The 26399-nt window shown below is 49.5% G+C and overlaps 1 protein-coding gene across 1 annotated transcript in view; it reads right to left on the reverse strand.

The window, feature by feature from the left end:
* The window catches only part of LHX4 (LIM homeobox 4), a gene marked incomplete at both ends in the record, with an annotated part of 42647 nt that extends 20773 nt beyond the window's left edge, over positions 1–21874 (reverse strand). The window contains 2 exons of the mRNA XM_079697922.1: positions 3943–4114; positions 21799–21874. Of these exons, the coding sequence (XP_079554048.1) occupies positions 3943–4114; positions 21799–21874 (248 nt within the window). The remainder of the gene's footprint in view (positions 1–3942; positions 4115–21798) is intronic.
* Positions 21875–26399: the final 4525 nt, after the last annotated feature.

The following is a 26399-nucleotide window of genomic DNA, read 5'->3' on the forward strand; positions in this document are numbered from 1 at the left end:
GCACACTGTGTTAGTCAACTAAGCCTCTCCTCTAAGGCCCCAGAATGTTATTTCCTTTGGAGAAGGGGAGCCAAGGACCCAAGAGTCAAAGCAACAAACAACAGCAAAAATCAGCCAATGTTACTGAGTAAGACAGAGTTTAACAGCCCCCCCTTCAAACGACATAACAACCACAGAGTACAGCCTTCCGACAGTACTTCTTTCTGCCTGTGCACACACCAACATCGCCCTCTGCTGCCAGTCACCAGTACGACCATGTCTCACAGGCTGGAAGCTAGTGGGAGCCAACCTCCAGCTTTCCTCTCTGTCCCCCCACCCCACTTTTGGGGTATTACACACCTCCAGCGGGGCACTCCTCACATTACAGTCTTGGGTCACAAAGCTTCACACAGAATAAAAGATGCCCCTGGAACTGTGCAAAGCAGTGGCCCTGCCCCTTGTTATAGGCAAAGAGATTTAAAATATTGATCCTGGAACTTAGAACCACAGCGTTGATCGGTGAGGTCAGTGAATCCTGCCCTCTGCCTCCGAGCCGGGCTTTGGGGCAGATATCATAAAAGGACACTGCTTTTTCTTTTTCCTTTTTTTCTTTTACTTCAAGGAGCATAGAGAAGATGCCTCTGACCAGGCATCTTCCAAGTGCCACGGGCACAAGTGACGGGCAAATCCAAGTGCACGGCACCTGCTGCCCCTCTCTCGAGGCTGCTGGTGGTGACACCTGCAGCCTGGTGTGAGACGGGGGTGCGGACCTGGGCTGCCTGGGACTGCCCTCCCCGCCTGCCCTGCCTCTTGTTCTCTCTGCTCCCAGTGTCCCTCTGCACATGTGCCATCTGAAAGCTGGTGCCTGGTGACCTTTAATGAGCTGTAATGAGGAGCAGACCCACCCATTCTGTGACCAAATCACAGCCTGAGCCCCAAGTGGGCAGCAGGTCCCAAGACCCCTGTGGATGGGAGGTGAGGCCACTCTGACCGTAGACAATTCTCCCTCCCTGTCCTCACTGAGGACTGTGACTCGTTATACCAAACTGTACTGCAGGTGTGCCTTCCTGTACCAAACAGCCATGGTCCCCAAAAGCTGGGTGAGGCCTGACTGACTGTAAATCCACGTGGCCTCCCTAGGACTTCAGAGGTGCCCGATCTTCATGTCTGATTGCCCCTCCATTGGCAGTGGGGAGAATCACTTCAGGTTTAAACTTCTCTCCACCCGGCGGCCCCATCACAGTTAATGACCTGGTTTCAGCACTGAATATGCGGCCAGCTCCCCTGCTTTATAAGACGGTCCAGTCCTGAGGGTGGGCTACTTTAGGAAGCAGAGCGGTGCTGTGGAAGGAAAAGAACTGGGGCTAAATAACGGAGGCACCCTGGGCCTCTGTGACTCGCAGGACGCCAAGCCAGGTACGGAAGAAACTGGTCCCCACAGTGCGTGGTGAATTCGCTATGTAATCTACCCTCTGTTGCATCAAACCCAGCGATGGCCTGTGGGCAAGGCTCGGGGCCAGGTGCGTGGGGAAGACAGAAAATGAGGGACCAATAAGCCTTTCCTCCAGCCAACGGGGAAGATCAAACAGGTGCGTGAGGAATGAGCAAAGCAAGCAGCTCGTGCTGAGTCATTGGGAGAGACAAGGGGCAAGGTGGCCAGGCCACTGAGGGGCTGGACTCACCGTCATGGAAGGATGGGGAGACCTTGAGAGGGTGGACCTCATCCCTGGACGATGAAATAGCTGGGAAATGGGGCACCTTGCTGGGGGCATCGGGTACCCAAGGAAAGCAGTGAGCTGGATGGGAGGCTGGGCACAGGGTGGAAGGCTCTGGGGGCACAGTGCTTCTGGGATATTCTGTAGGCAGAGGGGGCCCTGCCGAAGGAGCTGGGGTCGGGGTGTCAGGAACTGAGCTGTGGGGGGGACGCTGGTCTGGTGGGGAGGTGTGTGGGTGGGGAGATGAGTAGGGACATTACTGATAAGCAAGGCCATGGAGACAGGGGGCCAGGGCAACGGCCTGGGTGAGTAATTGTCACTTTTATTTCTGGTCTTGGGCTAATGGCTCCTAGGCCTGTGCTAATCCCTCCTCAGCCCATACCCTGGGCTCCTCCCGGGTCTAGAGCGACCCTCTTTCCTTACCACTACTTCTCCCAAACCCAAATCTACACTTCAGCTGCTGCCACCTCCCTTTCCCACACCCGGAGGCAGCCAGTCGAGGTCCAAACATCAGATAGGGCCCTAGGGCAAGGCCGGGGCTCGACGGAGCTTCTCTGGTGACAGAGCCCTAGGTCTGTGGTCCTGACAGGTCTTGCCTGAACCCCAGCCAGAATTCTGACCCAGGGACATCTCAGCACCTATCCTGTCCCCAGATGGGCAAGAAGGCAACGTGGCCTCTTGCTCGTCCCTGGAGCTCTCCGAGGATTTCCAAATAGGAGGATGATGCGCTGGCCCTGGAAGCAGGGACAGCTCAGCAAACCCCGCCGGCCAGGCCCACCCACCTACTTCCTCCTGCCCTCCTCCCCCAACACTCGATGACACTCGTCCCATCCAGGGGCCCATAAGAGCTGCCATGGTGCTTGGCCACAGCATCCATGAGGGAGGAAGGCAGAGGAAAACGTGTTGCTGAGAAAGGATGTGGGTAGAGGGGACGGAACCACGTAAATGCCAAAATAAAGGCAGCGAGGCGAGGGTCAGAGGTGGGGAGAGCAAATCGGCTCATGTTGGACTAACCAAATTTGAGAATCCTCAGAAATTCCAATCACTTATTCCCCGCAGTTAAACCTTGGGGAGGATTTGTGAGAAATCACGTTCTGTATCAGGACTGGCGCTTCTCCCTATTTTTCCTCCCTGTCTCCAGAAAACACATCCTCTGAAGGATGCACACCATCTCTCCAGGGCTTGTTCATTTGTGCCCAGTGTGTCCCGGTGCTGGCGAGCCTCCCGGCAGTCCCACCACACTCCACGCATCCCATGGGCCACCCACACTGGGCTCTGTGTCGCTGACAGACACCCCCCCACCTCCTGCTCTTGGCTTTGCTGTTACCAGCTGGCCCACGTCATTTGAAGCATCAGCCTAAGTGCCTCAGGTAATAAATTCTTGGAGAGAAGTCTCAGACTAAATGCCATGGAAAATAAATTCTAGGAGATCCCCTCACTTTGACCTAAAGTTCCAACATGATTTGTTTCCGATGGACCCAACCCCAGAATGAAAAATCAAGGACAGTCTTAAGAGCTAACTCTCATGTATCAGGCAAGTATCCTAAGGAATTTATACATGTTGACTCATTCAAAACTAACAACCCTATTATTATCAGCCCCATTTTACAGATAAGCAAACGGAGACACAGAGAAGTTAAATAACTTGCCCAAGAGCACACTGCTAATAAGTGAGTTCAAACCCAGGCAGGGTCTGGGCTCTAAACCGTCACACAAAACTGTCTCTTTGTCATATTTCCATTGAAGTTGATGACACTGTCTGAGCCTGGCTCAACCCCTACCAGGAGCAACACTTCTCTGAGACCCTAGGAGCAACCATAGAGATGCCTCTAGATTTAGGGCACAAAATTCAAAGTACCACTCTGAAAGCCACAGGAATGATACAGTTAAGTGCCCTGAGGCACCAACTCACCAAGACAGAAAGAGCAACTCGTTCTAGGATTTGCAGGGATCCTTTATCAGCCACCCTGGAGAAGTCTGGCTCTTGCCTCCTGCTGGCTCCCCACCCATGGCCCTTGCAGAGCTCAAGTGAGGCTGAGATTCTGGGCCTCAGGGGCTGATGGGGCCGGTGATCAAAAGGGGGCCCTCAATGAGGAGCAGCCTCTCAGCACCAGGATTCACTCACCCCACCCAGGGTGGACCCCCGCCCTCCCCATCCTGCCTTAATGAGAGCTTCCCCATCACTGCATGGGGGAGGCAGTTAGATCAGGACAAGGAGAGCAAGGTGCACCCCCCAGTTCTGACTTACTTGAAGAAGTCTTCCTTGCAGTAGACGCTCCCGGCCCTGGAGAAGCACCTGTCAGCTAGCTGCATCTGGCAGTCTGCACACTTGAGGCAGGAGCTGTGCCAGTGTCTGTCCAGGACCTTCAGGATGAACTTGTCCAGGATATGCTGGTTGCAGCCAGCACACTGGGGGATCTCTGTGGAGAGAGGAGAGAAGGGCAATGTAAGACTTCTGTACAGCACCACTAACCAGGTGCTGTTTGGATGCCTTCTCATTCTGCTTGTTTTGGGAAAGGACATAAGCCAAACCCTCAGGGCTGCCACATACAGTTGTACAGGTTGTACACTGCACAAAGGTGCCTGGTCAAAGGAGTAGGTTGGGACTGAAATCCAATCCATGCTTTGCTGGCCTGGCTTTGGGTGGCTTTGACCCAAAGGGGTTGCCTGTTTCTAAGAGCACCACAAGGCTAGCAGCATCAGCTAACTCCACTTTTGCCAGCTGCAATTCCACAGCCAATGGCCAGGAAGACCCAATAACACCCACCTTTATTTCTATGACATTTTCACTACTGGATAGAATCTGTGCTAAAAACCTCAGCCTCTAAAGTAAGCCCTGCCTAAGCATGGACTGAGAGGTCATCTGGCATAAAAAGCAAATGATATGTTAGGGGTGGGTAGTGACCAAAGTCCATGGCTGAAGGTATTCCTGGAGAGAGAATCTCAGTATTTTTTTAAATTTTATTTTATTTTTTTATACAGCAGGTTATTAGTCATCAATTTTATACACATCAGTGTATACATGTCAATCCCAATCGCCCAGTTCATCACACCACCCCCCTTGGTGTCCATACGTTTGTTCTCTACATCTGTGTCTCAATTTCTGCTCTGCAAACCAGTTCCTCTGTACCATTTCTCTAGGTTCCACATATATGCATTAATATACGATATTTGTTTTTCTCTTTCTGACTTGCTTCACTCTGTATGACAGTCTCTAGATGCATCCACGTCTCTACAAATGACCCAATTTTGTTCCTTTTTATGGCTGAGTAATATTCCATTGTATATATGTGCCACCATCTTCTTTATCCATTCATCTGTCGAGGGGCATGTAGGTTGCTTCCATGACCTGGCTATTGTAAATAGTGCTGCAATGAACATTGGGGTGCATGTGTCTTTTTGAATTATGGTTTTCTCTGGGTATATGCCCAGTAGTGGGATTGCTGGGTCATATGGTAATTCTATTTTTAGGTTTTTAAGGAACCTCCATACTGTTCTCCATAGTAGCTGTATCAATTTACATTCCCACCAACAGTGCAAGAGGGTTCCCTTTTCTCCACACCCTCTCCAGCATTTGTTGTTTGTAGATTTTCTGATGATGCCCATTCTAACTGGTGTGAGGTGATATCTCATTGTAGTTTTGATTTGCATTTCTCTAATAGTTAGTGATGTTGAGCAGCTTTTCATGTGCTTCTTGGCCACCTGTATGTCTTCTCCGGAGAAATGTCTATTTAGGTCTTCTGTCCATTTTTGGATTGGGTTGTTTGTTTTTTTAATATTGAGGTGCATGAGCTGTTTATATATTTTGGAGATTAATCCTTTGTCCATTGGAGAAGCTCACTATTTTGAGAGTCTCCTGAGAGAGAATCTCAGCATTTTAATGAAATGCAAAAGATACCATCGATTAACTCGATCAACATACCCAACTAATATGCCTTCATGTACTGCAGACAGGAAAACTAGAAACTGCTTTTCCAGATTCCCTTGCAGCTTGGGTTCCGAAAGTGATTTAGAGTCTGCCAATCAGATGAACTTAGAAGAGATTTGAATTCAGAACCGAGTTGAATGGAGCCTGGCAAGAGGCAGGCTCCCACTATGCTGGTGTGGATCATGGCAGAGGCTACAGGGTTCTCTGGCTTTAATGTCCTGAGCAATCATGGCAGAAGCAACAACATTCTGGGGGCTGGGAGTTATTCCCAGCAGCTTGGCCCAGAACTGGCTCCACTGAATTAAAAGTCATCTACTACATACCTGGTAATTGATCACTCTCCACTTAAATAGTGAAAATGGATTCTGTTGTCTGCAACTGAACCTGAACCACTACCGCACCCTGTTCCTGTGCTGGGTGACTTCCTATCCAAGGTCTGTTTCTCTGCCATCCCATCTCTACCAAGGGATTGCTCAGGGGGTTGATAGTATTTTGAGTCACTGAATTAGTTTCAAAATGGTCAGGCTTTCACAGCTGGATGAACGAATAGTGTTAGCATCTCTAGCCATTTTCCCTGGTCCTTTTCCTCAAAAAAGGGAAAGTAACAAATGTTAAGAACAAAAATATAAAAGTGCAAGCATTTGGCCTCCTATGGTAGCCTCGTGATATAGCATGTCATGAGACTGGTAACCCTGGGGCTTCTCACCTCTATTATAAATAGCATTTTTGCTAATTGTTTTTTTTACACACCGTCTTTCCCATCAGAAGGTGAGATCCTCCAGGAGCAAGAACAGCATTTCTTTCTCAGTTTTGTATCATCCGTGCCTAGCACAATGTCTGGCACACAAGAGTAACTCCACAGATATTTTTCACCAGATAAATTACTGATCAAATCCTCTCTAAGAAGCTCACTTGAAACAGTTCTTCACTAGTTTTTCCTGCACACCCCAAAATGTCAACAAAGGTAGTAAAACCAAATCTCTCGTGAGATTTCGTGAATCTAGTGTTTCTTGATTCATAACAAGTTTGTTGGTTGTGATATAATTTTAAAGTGTTGAAATAGGGAATTAGTCTCAAAGCATTAGGGGGAAAATTTAAGCACATCTAAACCTATATAGAGAGAAAGCTTTCTCAAGTATTAAGTCATATGTATCTAAAACTTACAGACACACTGTTGGGACATTCACTAACTGTCATCATTAGCCCTGTACACACAATTGTCTATCTTGGACCCAATTAAACCCCAGCACACCTTGTTCCCTTCATGGTCTTGGCAGTCACCACCATTTGCCCGAAAGTCATACTCACTAGATTCCTTGCCCTTTGACCTGATTCTCAGACCAAAATGCCCCATGAAAACTACCAGATACGTGTAGCCCTGGACACTTGGTACCTGTCCCAGTTCAGATGGGATTTTCTTTTTATCTCAAAACATTTCCTCCTTGACAAAGAAATTGTTCAACCAATAAGTACTTACCAAGGAGTCCCAGAAAAGTGCTAAACACATGACAGCTACACGAATTTCCATCAAATAAGAAGGGCTAGGTAGGACACAGATGAAGACCATGGATTCTGAAGCCAGACTGCCTAATTTTATATCCTGGCTCTGCTTTCTAAGATTGAACAAATTACTTTGCCTCTCTCTGCCTCAGTTTTCTCACCTGTAAAAGTGGGGTGATGATAACAATAGTACCTGGTAGAATTGTTGTCAAGGTAAATGAATCAATATATGTAGGAAGGGACTTGGTATACAGTAGGTGCTCAGTAAAGGTTTGCTATTATTAGGAGATAAGGTAACTGCAGTAACCAGGTGCTCGAAGTGGTGCCGCTGGACTGAGAGCAAGGAAAGTTAGGGACCCACGATCCTGGGCTTGACCTCATTGAACTCCCACCGAGAATCCCCGCAAAGATGTCAAGCCCCCCCGCGGAGGCTCAGAGAGGGCCCACATCACACAGCAACTATGCCGTGGTTTGGTGGGGGGGGGGGCGTCTGGCACCTCCAGGCAGGTGCCCGTTCAACCACACGCCTGCCTCTCTCCAGGGACCATCAGAGACTGGCATCCCTGGAGTGGCCAGGGAGGGTTCCGAGAGCAGGGCCCTTACCAGCTGGAGGTTGGGAAAGAAGAGGGGAGACTCTAGGGAATGAGGGGAGGATAACCTGGAGCTCCTGTGGCGTGACAAGTCCAGCCTGGGCAAGCGGTGGAGACAACACAGGTAAACCTGGCCATTAAGCGGGAAAGGGTGTGGATCTCCCCTGCTGGAATTCGCGTTTGGAGCTGTGGCAGCTGCAGAGCCAGGGGCTTGAGGAAGGAGGTGTGGAGGAAGATTGCTCAGGCATCTTTTTCCAAAAGGAGGGGAAGGAAGCCCTAACGAGAAGCCCTCCGGCTCAGGGAAGAGGTGTGCCGAAGGGCGGGCGGGTGCGGAGCTGCAGGAACCTTTGCCCCCGGAGCCGAGAGTGCCCGGCCTGACCTGTGTGTCGCTGTGGACCATAGGCCCCGGGGACACGGCCCGCTAGGGATGTCTTTGTCCCAGGAGCCAGGCAGCCGGCCAGCGGAAGCAAATTAACCCCTGGAGAGCCCGACGGTTGGGGGCTGGGGTCTGGGGACGACCCTCGGGGCGCGAGCCCGATCCTTCCCCGCACCCCTCCCTCCCCCCGGGCCAGAGGGCCGCCAATTCCCACCTAATTGTTGTTTGGCCTCCGAGGAAAGCGGTTATATTTCTCCTCCTGGCCACAAATGCATGGGGATGAGGGCGAGGATGCATGCCCGTAAAATTTATTTCGAGCAAGGTATCTACCGGGAGCCTTAATATGATGAGTATTCAAGAGAGAATACATTAAGGCTAATGTATGCGGGAAGGGCGGGCAGGGGAGTTTTAGAGGCTTGGAAGCTGAGGCAACAACATATTTAGGAACAACACTAAAAGCAGCAGACAGCCATTTCTTTCGACCTCCAGCTTGCAGGGGATGCGTCCAGCAGGGACAGGCTGGGCTGCCCAAACTAGGGGTTCTCAGAGAGAGGCCTTGGGACCCAACTGGGGGTCCCTGAGTCTGGCAAAAATCTAAGGGACATACTAAGGGTGCTTTTTAAGTTAAAAGAAAACAAAACCTTTCCCACTGTATTCCACTGTAGATTTTGAGAGAGAGAGCATTTTTTAAAACAGAGATAATGTACAAATGGTTTAAGAGACCCACAATATACCTACAGTAATCGTAAAACCAGGCAACAAGAGCCTGTTATAAACTGTGCCAGGTCCTAAGTGTATGTTTCCTCAATCCGCACAACTTGGTGAGGGAGGTGTTATTATCCCCAATTTACAGATGAGGAAACTGAGCCTGGGAGAGATCAAGCCAAGTGTCCAAGGTCCCACAATGGGGGAACCAGGATTTCAACTGGGCCTGTGTGCGAGATGGGCTCACCCAACCCCAGAGCTGGAGGGTCTGAGACATCACCTCACCTGGCTGGTTCTACCCTGTCACTTTATGGAGGGTAAATGGAGGTGAAGGGATAGTCTCAAAGCTGCTCTGTGTGCAGTGACAGGATTAGGTGAGCCACTGGCCTCTGATGCTCCCCAACAATTAGGCAAATGGAAAAGTCTGAGGGACAGATTTCCATCCTTTGGACAGAGTATGCATGTGTTGTAGGGGACAGACACCTAATGCCCAAGGAGGGCTGGGAGTGGGAACCCCTGTCCGGCTGATCCCCTCCACCCAGCTGCAAAGTGCCAGCTTGTTGATGGCATCTGTCAAGTTCAGATTCATCCCTGCCTGTGAGGGGGTGGGGACCTGTGAACTCAAACCCCACACTTTAGGAGACAGTGCTCCATGCAATTATTTAGATGAAATAAATGTGTGAAATATGAGCGAGCTAGAAAATTTTAAAGAGCAACAAAACAAATCTTTTTTTAACCTACAATAAATTATGATTTTTTTTATAATTTGGAGAGTCTGAACAGGACAGAAGTTACATAGGTTTCCTAAGAGAAATAAAGTCGTAACCAAAATTTCCAAATCCCTAGCAAACTCAACTTATTCATGCAGTATTTGATATCACGAAATTTTACTTTAAAAACTGGAGTTTAAGCAGATCCTCGCAGTCACTAAGACAGAATTTGATCTATAAACTCAGTTCCTGATCCAAGGAGTCGTTTCATTTAAAATGAAAATTTTTATCTTATCTGCAGGAAAGTGTTCTGTGGTGATGCTCTCTGCTGGGGCTCTGCAGAGGGTAAACCCAGGCATGAAAAGACAGCAACATCCCTGGAACAGACAAGGAATCTGTGGAGATGCTGGACCACACAGTACAATACACTCCCATCTGCAGGGCCATCCACAAGCGCCCAGGAGAGACACGGCCCAAGGCACAGACCTAACCCCACAGGGAGAACAGCTGCATGTACACAGCTATCCAAGCAGACACCATCACACACACTCACACTGACACATACACAAGTCAGATGTACACACATTCACACATACTTACAACATACACAAAGACACAACACAGACATACTCACATATACACTCAGACACACAGAGGAAAACACATTCACAAATAGAGATACACTGAGACATACACATACTAGACAAAGGCACCCACACATACCACATTCACTTAGACACAAAACGCACCTGCACATATTCACATATACTGAGACATGCATGTTTAGCACACACACATACTCATAAGTACACACACATATACCACAGATACTAACACACACTCACACATGCACACAAACACATGCACACACATATCCTGATACAAGGGCTAAGGCATTGTGATTCCAGGAAAAAGCCAATTCTTCTGAAGTCAAGCTGTGTCTATGGAAAGGAAGCCTCTCCGAAATGAGGGAGCTGTCCAACTCTGGAGCGGTGGGGAGAGTGGGCAGTGAGTGAAATAGAAAGCTAAGGGGAACTAGAAAATTTTGCTCAAAGACCTTTTTGGAAAACTATTGAGGGAATTTGAAAGTTTTCAGTTCTGTTCTTCAAATTTTTAGGTCTGCCAAATCGTTTACAATAAATCCCAGGCCAGATTCTGAGATTCTGATTCTACCATGTATGTGATTTTGGACAAATTGCTTAACCTCTTTGAGCCTCAATTTTCTTATCTGTAAAATGGAGATAATAACACCAGTCTCTGGTGTTGTGGTGTTGTGTGATCACATCAGTTAATGAGTATAAAACACTTAGCCCCATAATACCTTTGTCCAAGGTCAATGGTCAGCTCCCTTCTTCCTTTTCATGACCAGCCACCAGCAAGATGGATTTATATATTTAAAGTGTATCAAAATTATTTCATGCTTCTTTATTTCCCAATATAATTTTCCCCACCACCCCCTCCAAAACACTCAAAACTCTCCTCCACACCCCTAGTTCTAAAGCATCTGGAAAATGTTCAAACCTTTCTAATCAACATTATCCCAGAGTATGAACAGCAGATAATGCAACATTACAAGATTCAGTCTTTTTGGAATAAAGAAATCTGTCAGATTCTTTCTTCCATAGAATGAGGGCAAATTTGCCAGACCTTGGTCCCCTCCCCACATGTGAATGGTGAGAGTGGGGCAGTTAGGACCACCAACTGCCTGACCTCACTTCACTTTTGCTGTAATGTATTCAGGTAAGAAAGGATTGAGTTCATATTAACATTTGAGGCTTCTAGTATTTTTCTTAGAGACATCTAAATGCCCAATGGTGAAGCGACTATTTCTTATTTGATATGAAATAACTAAAAACCCTTTGCCCGTAGCCATACCTACTTCTTCATCAAGGAAGCTTATAAAACACACAATGTGATGCCCAGCGCTCAAATCACCTGAGTGCTGTAGTGGAGGTACAAGGGGCTTGTTTTTCAGAGTGGCCCATCAAACAATGGACTCTGTTTTAAATCCCCAAATTCCTCCACTAGTGAAGTTTCAGAAAGCTGGGAAGTGGAAGAGATCAAAGGTCTGATGTGGTCTGTGGTAGATGAAATTGCCCTCAGCCCTCTGGTGATATAGAATAAGTATTGCGCATTTTTATTCCCCACTCAACGTTTCTTCATTTCCAAGAAACTTTCAAGGGCCACCATGAAACATTTCAGAAATGGTTTGTGTTTGTTTGATCGATTTTAACTCTTTGAAAACATGTGTTTTCTGTCTCTTTGGTCACAGAAGATGAACAACGTGAGGAAAAACATTTTTTTTTCCACTAAAGAGACTAAAACTAGAACCAACATACTTGACGATGACTTCTAAAATGTATTTAAGAAAGTGCATCTTTCTGGGAAAGTGGTTTAGAATTTCAGATATTTCCATTGGACTCATAATGCAAGTGAATACGTTAATATTTTAAAGACAGGTATTTTGTACTGGTAGGAATAGTGTTCAGAACAGATTAATATTTTGTAAAATTTGGACTTTGATGGGTCGCTTTGGAATCCTGCAAGACATTGCTTTTTCACTACCTTTTGGACAAATAGAGTTCTTTTTGTTTCACAAACAGTTTGGCTTGACAGCCTAATGCCCAGGAAAAGGTTTTCCTTGCTTCTTTCTGAATAGGGAGCTGGTCCAGGGGAGATGCTTCCAGGGTTCCCTGTTTGCAGACCCCACAATGCTCCCTATCGGCTTGGCCATCCTCTTAAGACACCCAGGAGCACTTCAGCCCGCGGAGGGTGACTCCCTCTGCAAAACGGAACCTTGATCTTGCTCTTTAAGTTTACCAGCACCTTGAACTTTGTCAAGTCCTTGCAAATCTGCAAGCTCATTTACTCCTCCTAGAGATTCTGAGAAAAGTGAACCTCTAATCTACATTTAAAAGGGTTTCCCTAAGGGTACACAGTTGGGGGCCAAACTAGGGCTGGAACCCTCTTTTTCTCTGGGGTAGATTCTGGGGCTGACTGAAGACCAAGGCTTCCAACTGTGCTCACCAAAGCCACCTCTGTCTGGTGGGTTTCATCCCAAATCCTTTTGCTGGTAAGTAGTTTTTTTGAACTCTGTCTTACATAACATTTGGCCAATGTATGTTTCCAAAAATACATAATTTTATTTGTTTTTTTTTTTTACTGACTACACAAAAAGCCAAATGGGGCTTTAAGGAAACATACATATAATTGAAATATTATGCAAATGTTTTTCTTGGAATTCTCTAGTCCTTCCCCACACAGAAGGGGGAGAAAAATTAACAGCAGACAATGCTGCTCTGTTACCTAAGGTTCTCTGAGTAAGAAGGAAGATGGTTTTGAAAAGGCGGTTTGGGAAAACAATCTCGGTGGGGGCTTATTGATTTCGTCTGGGAATGACTAATTCTAAAGTGTGTCAACATAAGGCCACAGGACATATCAAGTATGATACCAGGCCTGCCTAAACTCATACCTAAGTTCTGGAATATCCAAATCTAAGAATTATAACAGAGGTACAGTTAAATTAAATTAATTAAAAGTTCTGTTATTCGATACATATTTTAAAAATAAAACTTTCCAAATCAAAGTCACTGCCATCATCATTGACAATAAAATCCTGTTTTCTGGTCACAACTCCCCTTTTAAGTCACCTGATAACTGTGACCGAAGGAACAGAGGACTGAGCCCAAGGATGCAGCTTATATGACAAATCATAACTAGATGTGTCTGGTTTTTTTCCCCCTCCTGGCTCTTTGTTTGCTATTTCCCTATTAAAGACAATCCATTTTTATTGAACAGTTTAGGGTTTCCTTATTTATATGTTCCCTTATTCTAAACCCATGTATCTTGAAGAGCCCATAACATAATTTTCCAAAATGTTATTATTAACTTCCTCTTAAGGGATCTCAATAACCTAGTAAGAATAATCTCATAAACAACACAGCTGAAGCACAAAATTCCAATATTAATTCTTTTAAACTTAAGGATAAAAGGTTTATTGAACTTTGTGATGGTGATGGCAGCATTAACTATAGTAGTAATCTGGGCCAGCCACAAAAATATTGGGAAAAGTAAAAACAAACAAACAAACAACAAAAAAAACACTGGTATCACATTTAAGGTAAATTATATTCTCTAATATAATTCTATTCACTTACATACTTTGAAAATACTTCAGTCTACATCTTATCTAATTTCTAGTTTTTTTTCTAATTTGTCTTGACAAATGACTCACAACTAGGAAGAAGTCAGAAAATCCTTTTCATATCAGAAATGATCACGCCTAACGTTGTCTTTTCCCTCCATTTCTCCTCCAGAAGCCTTCCCACCATGGGTCCTATTTGTTTCATTTGGTGGTTTGACGTCCCTTTGAAAATCTCCTTTGTTCTTCTGCTTAGCTCAAAAAATAGTAACCTCTTCAATAAAAGATCAAATTCAAAAGTATCCTGGAGACAATTTTGATGTTACCATTTTAAGGCTGAATCTGAATAACATTTTAATAGAAGGAGTCCCATAGTAAATAAAATAAGAAATGTAAACATATATTTGCAGGTATAGAATTATCTTCTAGATTATATACTGACACAGAATTAGTAATCTTCAGTAGGATATTGAATATTCTCAGTAATTGCAAATAAAACAGAAAAAATCAGTCTATGGAAATGCCGTAGACATCTATTTCCACTCCATTTTTCACATTTAATCATTGCTAAATCTCCACAACGTATTTTTCTGATGTCTCATTCTGTGGCAATATTCCATATGTTTGGCAACTGGTCCCTCATAAGAAGAAACTTTCAATTAATTTGGCCGCAAGTTTTCTCTCTATTAAGCTATTCCCAGAACCAATCCCTTAACCCCCTAACATTCTAATGAAAACAAATTATACTTTAAAGGCATTTGGGCATGAGATGCCGCAGTAAAACATCTGTGACTAGACCCAGATTGACAGAGGGAAGGGAAGTGGGGCGATCTGAGAAAAGAAATCCACCAAAATAACAACAGGAGTTAGGAGTTGCCTCCCAAGATGATTTTCCAGTCTGCCACTAACACAGTTAACTCAAAGTACATTTTCCAAGGGAGAATCAATTTCAATTTTGCCAATTAAACCCAACCTGTCCACCTACCCCCAACTGCAGTGCCTCAGAATGGTTGATCTGTGTTCCATTTTGATCAGGGTTCCGTAAAATTGAGGACTAAAAAAGGTAAAACCTCACAGCGGCATGTGAGGTTTTCTTCCTACAGCAAACAATAGCCCAGCTCCAGGGCTGCTTCTGTTCTGGACCCAGAAACTGCTCTTCCCTCCCAGGCCTCCTGGGAACACAGTGAGAGATGGATCTCACCTCTCTGTAGCTTGCTGGGCACTCAACCCCCAATGGCACCCCGGTGCTCAGAATTCCTGCACAAACCCATGCTCATCCCCGCAAAGATCTCACAAAAGAAAGAAGGAAGAGACAGAGGAAGGAAGGGATAAAGGAAGAAGAAAGAGAAGGAATACAGACATTCAAGCCACGATGGAATTTTACTAAAAACAGTAGACCCTGTTCGCTCACATTTGGGTTACAGGCATTGTTAACAACGCATTCCAGGAAGGGAGGAAAGGCGGAAAACCATTACAAAAGTAAGCCCCACCCCCAGCCATCTCGGAACCCAGCAATCTATACGGTAATGCATCTGGTGCTGCCATAGCAAACTGCTGTTTCAGTCTGTCTCCAACCTTAGGTTTCCCAAAGTGGGTAAGATTACTCCTTGCGTCCACTCAGCAGCTAAACTGGTTCCAAGTCTCTCTGCATTCCAAAGCTTCTCAGCCAGAATCCTGATAAATTTCCCTAATTGAAAGAAATGGCACAACGTCCCTCCATCCAACTCGACCAACCCTCCCCCTCCACAACTCCTTAATTTGGAGATTAGTTTCCCAGGGAAACCCACAAGATATCCACCATTACTGACTAAATCAAGAGGCTCGAAGGAGATTCCTTAACAATGTGATAGAAAGAAAGGTGAGTCCCTGTTAACTAATTTCCCAATCTGGGTGACTGCAGGTGCGACTGTCTCCCTCCCCTTCCTCCGCTGCAGCCCTCCCAGTGCCTGAGTCTCTCTGGGTTCTGTCTGCTAATGCGGTGCTAAGTAATCACTAATTGACTGTAGCACAGAGTGAAAGGACACTAAAATCCGAGGCAAAAGGGAAGTGTTAGGACAATGGAAATATTTAGGACTTGAGGCTGTCTACACCTGGTCAGCGGGGTCATCAGGTCACTGTTCAAAATCCAAGACGCCCCTGTGGGCTGTGTTTTGTCTACTCAATGGAAAGCCATTGCTTTGCCGGTTTCCCACCTGCCTCGACCCCCACCTCACCTCTAGGACTCGATTTTTTAAAAATCGACCCTGGTATTTGGTCGCGTAGGCGGTCCCCAAGACGTCTTGAGGACTCACGTTGCTCTAATCCTCAGAGCGTTCAGCCTACATTCTTGTCTTAACCCCGCTTTGTTTTCGGCGTGTCAAGAGGGAGGTACAACTAGCTTTGGTATTCCTTCCTTTAACTTCCGCCGCTCCTGGTTTCATCCCGCCCGGGCTTTTGCTAGTAATTCTTCTTCCTGATTAGTTTCACCCTTCAGAATCCTTTAAAAGACAGTCGCCCTGCCTTCTTTAAAAAAAAAAAAAAAAAAAGTCTCATCCGTGATGAACCGCTGAGCCCCAAAGAGTGAAGCCTGCGCTGAGTGCCAGGCCAGCCGCGGCTTCCTCTGTAGGATGGTGGGCACAACCCGCGACCCGCTCCATTTCTTCCCGGGCACACAGTGTTACCAATTCCCTCCCCAGGTCGAATTTAATTTACAACAACGGCTGCGCAGGTACAGACCTCGTCTCTCTTGAGCCTGCCACCTTTCAAGCGCTCTTCAAGTTCCGCTGAGTGCGGGGAGCAGGGCTGGTCGCCCAGACGAGAATGCGGACAGGGAGCGCGCAGCGCAGGGACCCGCCGGCTGCCTCCAGGCTCTGTGCCGGAGGAGCCGCTCCCAAAATGTGAGAACCGCTTTCTAAGGGTTAAAAAGTCACGGAAAGACTTGTGCCGCCAGCGTAGGGGGTTAATTTTGTCTTCCCAAATTCTTGGTGCGAAATGGGTATGCGGAAGAAAAGAGCTTACTATCTCCGCTCTCTGGCCGCGCTCCCACCTGCCGCGCCTCTTCGCGCGAAAAAAAGTCTGCCCGGCTGCAAACAGGTAGGAAACTGGTTCCGGGTTTGGCCAATCCCAGACCGCTAGGGATAATAAACTAGGAAGAGAAACGGGCAAGGTGGACGGAGGGAAAGGGCCAAAGAGCAGAAATGCCGAATGCGCCGCGCGGTGGCCGTCCCTCTTTTGCCCCCTGCTCAGTTGCGACCTCCACTTGGGGCGGCTGGACGCGGTGCGTGCGAAGCCGGCTCCGCGGGAAGGGCCACCCTGTCCGCACCTGCCTCCGTTGGCGAGCCCTCAAAAACCCAGGGCGCGCGGCAGGCTCGCTCAGGACCTTGCGCCGCCCATAGGTGCGCAGCAAACGCTTTTGGATGCAATTCATCGTCAGTCCCCCGGGCCACCCAGGCCGGCGCCTGCCCGCGGGGCGGAGGAGCTCTGCTCTGGTGGCGGCGAGGTCACGCAGGTCGCGCTCCCAGACCCGAGGACGCCGCTCCCGCCCGGCCCCGCCTGGCTCTGGTTTTCCGCGAGGATGGACTGCGACCGAGCGAGGAAACCACTCGAGTTAGGTCCTGTCTCCTCTCTTCAGTCACGACTTTTCGTCTTACCTGGACACGGACATGGGACCGCTCAGTGCAGACCTTCGCCCCTCACCCGCCCCACCTGCCTGCTCTTTGTCCTGGTTAAATCGTTAATTCCTCTCCCTGAGCGCCCTGAGACTGCGGCTTCCCAGGCGGGCTCCCCTCCGCCCTCTCTGCCCTCTCCGATCTAGGCATGGGAACGGAGGAGGCCAGAGCCAGTGCGCCCCTCGGGCGCCCTCGGCCTCCCGCCACCCCAAGTGAGGCACGGCCGCAGTCACCCGGGTTTCTCCAAACTCCCTCTGGCTGGTGCGTGGCTCTGGCCCGACGCTGGGACGGGATCCTCGCGGTTGGAGAATCTGAATCCCCAACCCGCGAGGCCCGAATCTGCCGGCGGGGACAGCCAGTCTGACCTTTAAAAGTTGGCCCGCCCCTGACAATATTTTTGTGACGCGGGGAAGGAGGTTTGTGGCATCGGGGGCTGCTGTTTGGATATCTGTACTGGAATCTGATGGAATTTCAATCTCTATATTTTTTTCCGTTTTCTTTTTTTTTTTTTCCTGGCACCACGAGAAAAGGCAGGAATGGGAAGAAGAGCAAATCCCTGCTCTAGAGTTTGAGAGAACTGCCCACCGGGAAGTGAGTTCACTCCACCCTTAAGAAATGGCCTGCAAGAGGATGAGGTCGGGGACGAGGATTCTAACGCGACCAGTGCAGGGAGCCTCACCCCACGCAGGAGCGCCAGGAAGGGAAGAAACGGTAGTGAGGTGTCCTGAGGAGTCCTTCGCCCAGATCCTGCCAAATACAAAATCAAATGCCCTTTCCCCACAGCTTCGGAGTTCACATGAGCGCAAGATAGATCTTTTAGGAGACAAGGAAGGGATGGGAGACACCCGGCTGGCTTCTCATTTACCACTCCCAGCCTGGACCCGGCGAACCACTCCCTCCTCCCGCGGGTCTGGCCTGCTCCCTAGCCAGCATTCTGGGATGTCCGTTGTCCTTTCCTCGTGCCCCGGGACACTACGTGTGAGATGGACCAAAACCCGAGGGCAAGGGGCGGATAAAACGCCCACCTCCCTGGACGTCCCTCACTATTCCCAAACGTCTTGGTCAGCAAGAGGGGCCGACAGGACCCAGGTGCGTGGGGGAACTGCTGGATTCGGGGAGAAGAGAGGTTCAGAGGAGGCTAAGAGGCCAGCGCACTCAGCGCTGCCCAGGGTTAGGCGCTGTGGGGACTCGGACCTTGGCAGCCCTGAGGGAGGCAGCGGGGACAACCCCGGACAAAGGCAGGTTGTGCCGGAAACAAGAGAAACCAGCCACCCTAAATCATGGCCCAAGTAGCTGGGACGCATCAGTTTAGGACGAAGTCCTTTTTTGAACCTATCCACTGGTGCCCACAAAACAAGGAACTCTGCGCGTGCTGGATGTGACCCCGAGGGTGTCAAGGGTGTTGCCCCCTGCAGAGCAGTCCCACCACCCAGAGCAAGGAGCCGGGGTTCGAGTTCCTTAAAAAACACTGACCTGAAGCGGCGGGAGGGGGGCTGCCCCGCCCACCAGTCCGCGCTTTGGTGGCGGGGGGGCCGGGTGTTCTATTTCTCTACCCAAAGTTGGTCTCGGATTGCTCCCAGCCTCCTCCCTCCGGATTCTCCCGAGCTTCTTGCTCAGGCCTACGCCCCTCAAACGGATAAAGACCCCCGAGTTTGTCCGGAGAAGCCCCAGCCGGGCGCGGCCCGATCGGGCGACCCAGGGGCTGTCGAAGCGGGAAGGCCGGGACCTGCTCCGCAACCTCTGCACGGAAAAGCAGGAGGACAGCAATCGCGCCAAAGACCAGGCCGCCCAGGAGCGAGCAGTTTCGGGAGGCGCTGTGTGTGGGGGGCGTACAGGGTGTAAGAAAGAAGGCCGCCAAAAGAGAGAAATGATTACATAATTTGATAACGTTTTCCTGAAGGGAATGCGCCTCACCCATCCCTCCAACGCAAAAGACTATACTGGATTCCAACCCCTAAAACACCCCTAGAGGCCAGGGCACCAGAGGCACTGAGGTTGGGGAATCTCTAGACCTGTGCTGCCAAGTGCTCCATCTGCGGTGGCTCAGGGTGAAGAAGCAGAACCTGGTGGTGGGGTGGCGGGTGACCCTTCCAGTTGGCAGGTTGGAGGGACCCCTGTGGGAGAGCCTTTCTGTTGCCTCCTCCACTACCAGGTTTAAACACCCACAGCCGGAGATTACCCCCTCTTCCTCCCTGAGGCCCAAGGGCATGTCCACCCCTCCATGGAATTCTTAGGCTACTGGGTCCAATGCCCCAAGAAAGAGAATGATTGGGTATATGTGCCAGAGGGCACCAGTCCCCCAGTGCCCAGCACCAACAGCTTAATATCCAGAAGCCAGATCTGCTGCAATGGGGGAGGGTAAAATCCACACACATCCCCAAAAGAAAAAAAAAAAAAAAAAGCTGATCCCGAAGCCTTCAGGGATTGGTCCCCTAAATTTTGGCCAGTGCCTCCTCCAACCCAGGCCACAGAACCAGGGCAAGACAAAAGGAAGGACAGACCAACCCCTCCTGGTTCAGCCTTGCCTCACTGGACCACCCTGGGATGAGAGTCCCCTTCTCTACCTCATTAAGTTTTCCACAGTTCCAACCCAGACGCCGAGGGCTGGCGAACTGTAGCTCTGAAGGTGAGTTCTAGGCAATTTAGGAAATCGAGTTCCTGACGACAAAATCAAAGTTGTCTCTGAGTAAGAAAAACAAAAAGTGAGACCATCTGAGAGTGTGTCCTGCGCATCCAAAGAAAGGCTATCAGAGCAAAACCCACCGTCTTACATTGTGGTCCTGACAGAGGCCACCTGTGGACCACAACTATTAAAGCACAGCTGTATCGGGTAACAAGAACATGAGTCACACACACCTGCGCCCACTCACACACTCCCCTCACTGGCGCAGAGGTACAATCAACTTAAGCTGCAGCACCTTTGCCAGGGTTTGTGTTTGTGCAGGGGCTGACAACCCACTGCCTCCCTGCCCTCGGTGGGCTGGGGTAGTAAGGAGTCAGTGAATCCCCAACGCCTTCCACAGACACATCTTAACGGTAAATTCCCCGAGGCACAGCGCAGACTTGGAACTGTTTGCCAACAGTTGACAGAAAAAGATACAAAAGATAGCTGTAGTATGTAGTCAAGGAACAACCTAAGTAGGTTTGAGGGAAGCTATCCTCTTCTAAGTCCCTTCTCACAAACTTCCCAGGAAGTCGCGGGGTAGGGGTGTGAGGGGACAGACACGCTCGCCAGCCTGCCTTGGAGGTACTGCCGGGGCAGAAACCGTGTCATGGAGAGCCGCCCGGGGCGCAGGAGGGCGCGCTGCTGCGCCCTTGTTCCTAGGTAGGCACCCTCCGTGGATGAGCTGGTCCTTACTTAAACCTCAAGGATGTAGCTACCGGTCCACTGAAGAAGTCGCGGGCGGAAGCACAGCCCCTTGGCGAGCGGAGTGAGGGAGCTCCTCTTCTCTCTACCGTGCCCAGGGGCTTTCCGCAGAACCCGCGAGCCTGCGGGGCAGGGCTCACGCGGCGCCAGCCAAGCGAGCGCGACGCCACGGGACCTGCTCTGGCCTCCGCACAGGCTCTCCATCGAAGATATCGTTCACCAGTAAGGAACAGAGAAAATTCTCACCGGGAAAATCCCTGAGCGCGTGCGCGCGCACACACAAACACACACACACACACGCACGCACCTGAGGATAAACAAGCCCCGAGCTCCGGCCGCCTTCCTAATTTCGGGCACGGGAAAGAAAGCGCCCGCACACCCTTGTCTCTCCCCTTCCGAATCCGAACCATACTGAGAGCCTGCTCTCTCGTGCGCCAAGGCTGTACCCCGAGTTCACAACTTCTTCCCGGTGTTTCTCCCTCCCTTCATTCCTCGGCTAGCTGGAATATGGCGAGTGGACTTCCTCACCAGGAGCCGGCAGTCCCTGGCGGCGCAGGCGGCGGGCGCCGCGGGCAGCAGCGGCTGGGGACGCACCAGGCGCGCACGCCCTGCGCGCGGGGACAGCGCGTGTGGCCTGGGCTTCTGCGCCGCCAGCCCCGGGGGCGGGGGACGCGCTCTCTAACTTCCCGCCAGCTGGGGTGAAGTTGCACTAGCGGTACTGCGAGCTTTGACCGTAGCCCCCCTCCCCCGGCGGAGGAGGGGGGTTTGGGGGACCACCCCAGCGCTTAGGCCTGGCCTGCAGCTCGTTCCTCTGGTGTCTGTCCCCAGACAGCACTCTCCCCAAGGCTCCTAGAAAAACCATGGGCTGGGGATGCGGGGTTCGGTATCCCTCGGCTCGCCTCAAGCACCATCCGGGAGGCTTTCACTTTCGACCCCCAAAAGCCAAGGGCCAGGCCCTTCAAACGCACTCTGGCTGGTGCCCCTGCCCTGTGACCGCCTCTGCGCCCGGGCCGCCGGCCCCTCGCCCCGCCCGTCCCCTCCGGTCCAGGCTACGCGCAGCGTCCGGCCCGCCCCAAACCGGCCAAAGCTGCCGGCCGTCTTGTTATCAAATTAAGTCAGCGAGAAAGGGGGGTGTCTTACGTTGCATCGGCACACCAAGCATCTCCGGGAGCCCCTTGACAGCCCCCTCCGCGGGGACAGCTGCGCTCTGCATCATCTCCGAGCGAGAGCCAGCGAGTCGCAGTCTACGGAGATTTCTCGTTCTCTCGCTCAAGCTGGATTCAGAAATTTGAAAATAATAAAAAACCCAACCAGACCGCCGAAGTCACGGTGGAAGCCGGACCCTCCGCCTCTACGGGAGGATTCCACAGGCTGCCTGGCCCCCTCCCCCCGCCAATCCACAGTCTGTTTCAAATCCCTTTGATCTCGCTCTCCCGGGTTGGTGCACATCCCGGGTTGAGGAGACGCTGTTGCTGCAGCTCTGGCTTTTTTCCCCTCCTCCCTCCCCCCTCCCGCTTCTCTCCCCCTCCCCCTCCACCCTTCGCGTGCCGGCCGCCCAGGAGGCCGCGGTCACCCAGGCATTTTGATTCATTCACACTGCAGGAACGGCCGTGACGTCGCTTTCCGCAGGGAGGCCCGCCCTTCAGCCAAGCCCCCCACCCAGCAGCGAGCGGCGGACCCAGGCCCGAGTGGTGGTGCTAGCGCCCCGAGAGAGGCCGGCCGGGCAGGAGGGCCGGACCGCATGGAGCGGGGCGGGGCCTCACGGGCCGTTCCCCCTGGTCCCCGCGGTGCGGGCTAGCGCCCCATGTATAAATACTGCAGCTGGCTCAGCCGCGGTAGCAGGTGGTCCCAGACGGCCGCGTCTGGGGCTCGCAGGTTTCCGTGGATCCTCCCGGGGTTCCGGCCTCAGCCGGCGGCTCGTGTCCTCTCCGCCCCTCCGTTCGAACCAAGGGGCGGGGAAGGGCGGGTCAGGCGCTCCGGAGGCCGCGGTCTCACGGCGGTGTCTTCCCGTCGCGCTCTCTTGGTCCCGGGCTTCTCTCGGCCGGACGGAGCGTGCTCCGTAACTAGATGACTCCATCCTCCTCCTCTTCCTCCTCCTCCTCCTCTCCTCCGGCCAATTCCTTTCCCGCCGGCGCTTCCCAGCCCTTGCTCGCTCTCCCCCGCGTCTGGCTGAGGCCGGGCCAGGGACAGCCCGTACTCAGCCTGGAACGCGCGAGTCACGCAGCGGGCTGCGGCGGGCCGAGGAGAGCAGCCAGGGGCTGCGCACGGAGGTGGCAGGGCGCAGGCCCCCGGTGCGCGCCCCCGCACGCCGCGGCCCGCAGCCCCGAGTCGGCTCTTCAGTCCTTCCCCGCCCCGTCCCGACTGCTCTGCCCGCGTCCTCTCAGCTTGTCCTGCCCTCAGAGACCGCTCTGCCTCAGCGCTGCGACAGCGGGCGTTTTGAACAATTCCCCACCTCGTGCGTGCGGGGCGGCAGCGAGCACCCCACCCCAGGGGCTAACCAGCAAAGGCGTGTGTGTTGTTACGGTATTTACAAGACACACACACACACACACACACAAATTCTCAACGCGAGTTCCTGGAGGAAATAAAACAGAAGGCCCACCGCTGGGACAGGTCTCCGCCGAGGTTTCCTCATGCTTCATTAGATTCTCTACGCCGCCTGAACGGCAGACGTGGGACACCCATCCCCCGGACCCGGCGGCTTTCTGGATCCCAGAGCTCGCGACACCGCCACTCGGAATTCGTTCTAGAGATGTAGACAGATGTGTAATCCCAGCCTAGTGGGGTCCAGCCCGGGTGGGAAAGGGAACTGTGTGCTCTCTCCAACTTTCCAGCGTGTCCCCTGCTTTTTCTCCTGGCGTTGTCCCCAAAAAGGGGACACCAGGGTTGGTGAGGGACAAGCATGGGTGTGGGAGCGGATGGCATGGCTGTCAGCGCTTCGAATTTGTTTTCAATGAAGTCACAATGACTTCTATGTGACCTAGTACTGGGTTGGCATCATCTCTTGCCCTGTTTACCTGCGAGGTAACTCCAGGGCACAGGAAAAAAGCCAAGAACCCAGTGACATTTTCAGTGTTTACCAAAATGTTTTCTACAAAAATTTAGCTAGTAAACAAACACGAGGAAATGCCAGCCTCATTAAGAATCAAAGACAGGAAAAACAAAGCATCGTAGCACTTACACCTTTTTTGTCTGTTCAATGAATAAAGGGGAGTGGATGGTAGAATTCAGTGCTGGTGAAGGTTATTTGATACTGCTACTCTCACAAATATTGCTGGTGTGCTTATAAGCTCTTAAATTCGTTTGGAAAGCAATTAGGCAATATGTATCAAACCCATAAATTTTTCATACACTTTAGCTCATGTAATTCCACTTTTGAGTGTCTATTCCACAGAAATAATAAAATTCGAAACAAGTTTCATACATGAAGATGCTTATTACAGCATTACATTTTGGAGAAAAATAACCTAAATATCCAACAAAAGAAAAGTAATATACAATTATTGAAACTAATTATGAAACCTAGCAACTGTGAAATACTAAATTGTGAAATACTAAATTTTTTAAAAAGCAGAATGCACTATTGGATTATCATAAGTATGTAAAAATGTTAAAGATAAAAGCAGTGATAATCCCATTGTTGGCTAGGGTGTGCAGAAATTAGAAAACAGTTTCCTGGTGGGTATGCAGAGGGACAATGTCCTCTGAGGGCATTTTGGCAGTATCTTTTATAGCCCAACAGTGTGATGGATTTGACCCAATCCATACAAAAATTTGTCCACAGAAAATAATCAAGAATATTTATAATGATATAGTTGCAAGGACGCTTAAAAAAGAGAATAACCTACATATCCAACAGCAGGGGATTATTAGAGTATATAAAATGGAATGTTACAGTCATTAGAAAATACAACACAAGAGTAATAACGTAGAAAAGTGTTTGAGATTTATAAGGAAGTAAGGGAAAAAAGAGAATATGAAGCAGTATGAACTTTAGGATAATTTTTTTTAAAGAAGCGTAAATAGAAATATATATAAATATAAAAGTGGTTACCTGTACATTATAATTTTTATTTTCTTCTTTTTGCTTTTTTCAGTTTCCTCAGTGAGCACATTATTTTATAAAGCAGAAAAAAACTAATAAAAGTTGTTTTCAAAAACACTGGGGACAAACTGGAAGGAAATATATCAGAATGCTATTCAGAAGTACATTATGGAAAAAAGTATATTAGTGAGATGTATTTTATGAAATTTTTTCTTTCTTCTCTTTCAGATTTACTGTAAAGTTGTTATATGTTTTCAGTAATATTCGTAAAAGATAAAATATTTATATGCAGTGAAATATAGAGCATATGTGGTAATTATTTTTATAATTTAATATTACATTTTTTAAATGCTCTCTGCAGCTCCTGCTCCCCTGATATGAACCTGCCTGGGTCCTGCCCTCTTCCCACTGCATGTCACTAGTCTTTCACTGGGTGAGGGGCAGCATTACTGTGGTGGAGACTCTCCTGTGCCTAGGGCTGGTTCAGGGGATGCCACTTTCAAGTCTATCCAATGGCAGAGGAGCCCTGGGAGATCCGTTTGGCTCTCAGTTCTTGACCTTGTGAGCAACTGCTCCCCCCGCACCCCTCTGTGTTCCCACATGTACACGCAATGTAGCTCCACGAATAAATGCCCTTGTTACATTCCTATACTTTTCTAGAGGTATTTGCCTCCTGGTATGAGCTGAGTCCCATTCCCAAGGTCTTCCACTAACATCTACATCTGCCAAGGTATTTCACTTTCTTCCTGGGGCCTTAGCCTTCCCATCTAATAATGAATCCCCAATAAAAATCCCCAATAAAAATCCCCAATAAAAATCTTTCCTTAAATGTATTTTTTAGTGCCTGCTGCTGCTGCAGATAGCGATAATGATAACAACATAACAGCATATGGTGGTAATAATAATAACCAACATTTATTGAAAGTTTAAAACTGCCAGGCACCAGGGTAAGTGCTTCTACATGTATAATTCCACCTATTATTCACAACAGTACCATAAGTGGTATTGGTGGATGAAAAAACTGAGGTTAACAGGGGCTAAGCTTGTCTCTACCCTCCACAGAATGGAAGAATGGCTGATTCCCACAGAAGGCAGATAATCTCTACTGTGGAATAGCCCAGGAAGACCATTGGGGTGCATCTGTTCAGACTTAAACCTCTGAGCTGACTCAGGGCTTTTCCCACTGAAAGCTGCCCATGGCTGGCAGGTGACCTCCCAGGAGCAATGGTCCTCAGAGCCTCCTCAGACCTGTGCCTTCCAGCTACAACCCAATGGGAGGGTGGGTACCAGAGGATGGCCTGGTGGTGATGTGGCTTTCCCCAGGTGTAAGTTCTGCCAGGGCAGTCGGTCAATAGCCAGTAAGAGTATCCAGTACTTTCTGGACATTTACATATTACATTTCTGGGAACCAAACCCAACATGTCAGTGGATCTAGTTCTAAGGGAAGAATCTCCAGAAACTCAACTTAAGAAAATGATTAAAGTTTGCATTCGTCTTTACATTTTACAAAGTTCCTCCACATACTTTATCTCATTTGATCTTCATAATCATGCCTGGGCTTGGGTATGATTATCAGGAAACAGAGAAGTTAAGTGGTTTGCCTAAGGTCACACTGCTAATAAGTTGCAGAGTCAACTGGAAATTAAATCCAGCCTTTGACTCCCAATCTGGTGCTCTTTCCACTCCGCACAGCAGA

Source organism: Hyperoodon ampullatus (assembly GCF_949752795.1).
Source record: "Hyperoodon ampullatus genome assembly, chromosome: 2".
Classification (NCBI taxonomy): Eukaryota; Metazoa; Chordata; class Mammalia; order Artiodactyla; family Ziphiidae; genus Hyperoodon; species Hyperoodon ampullatus.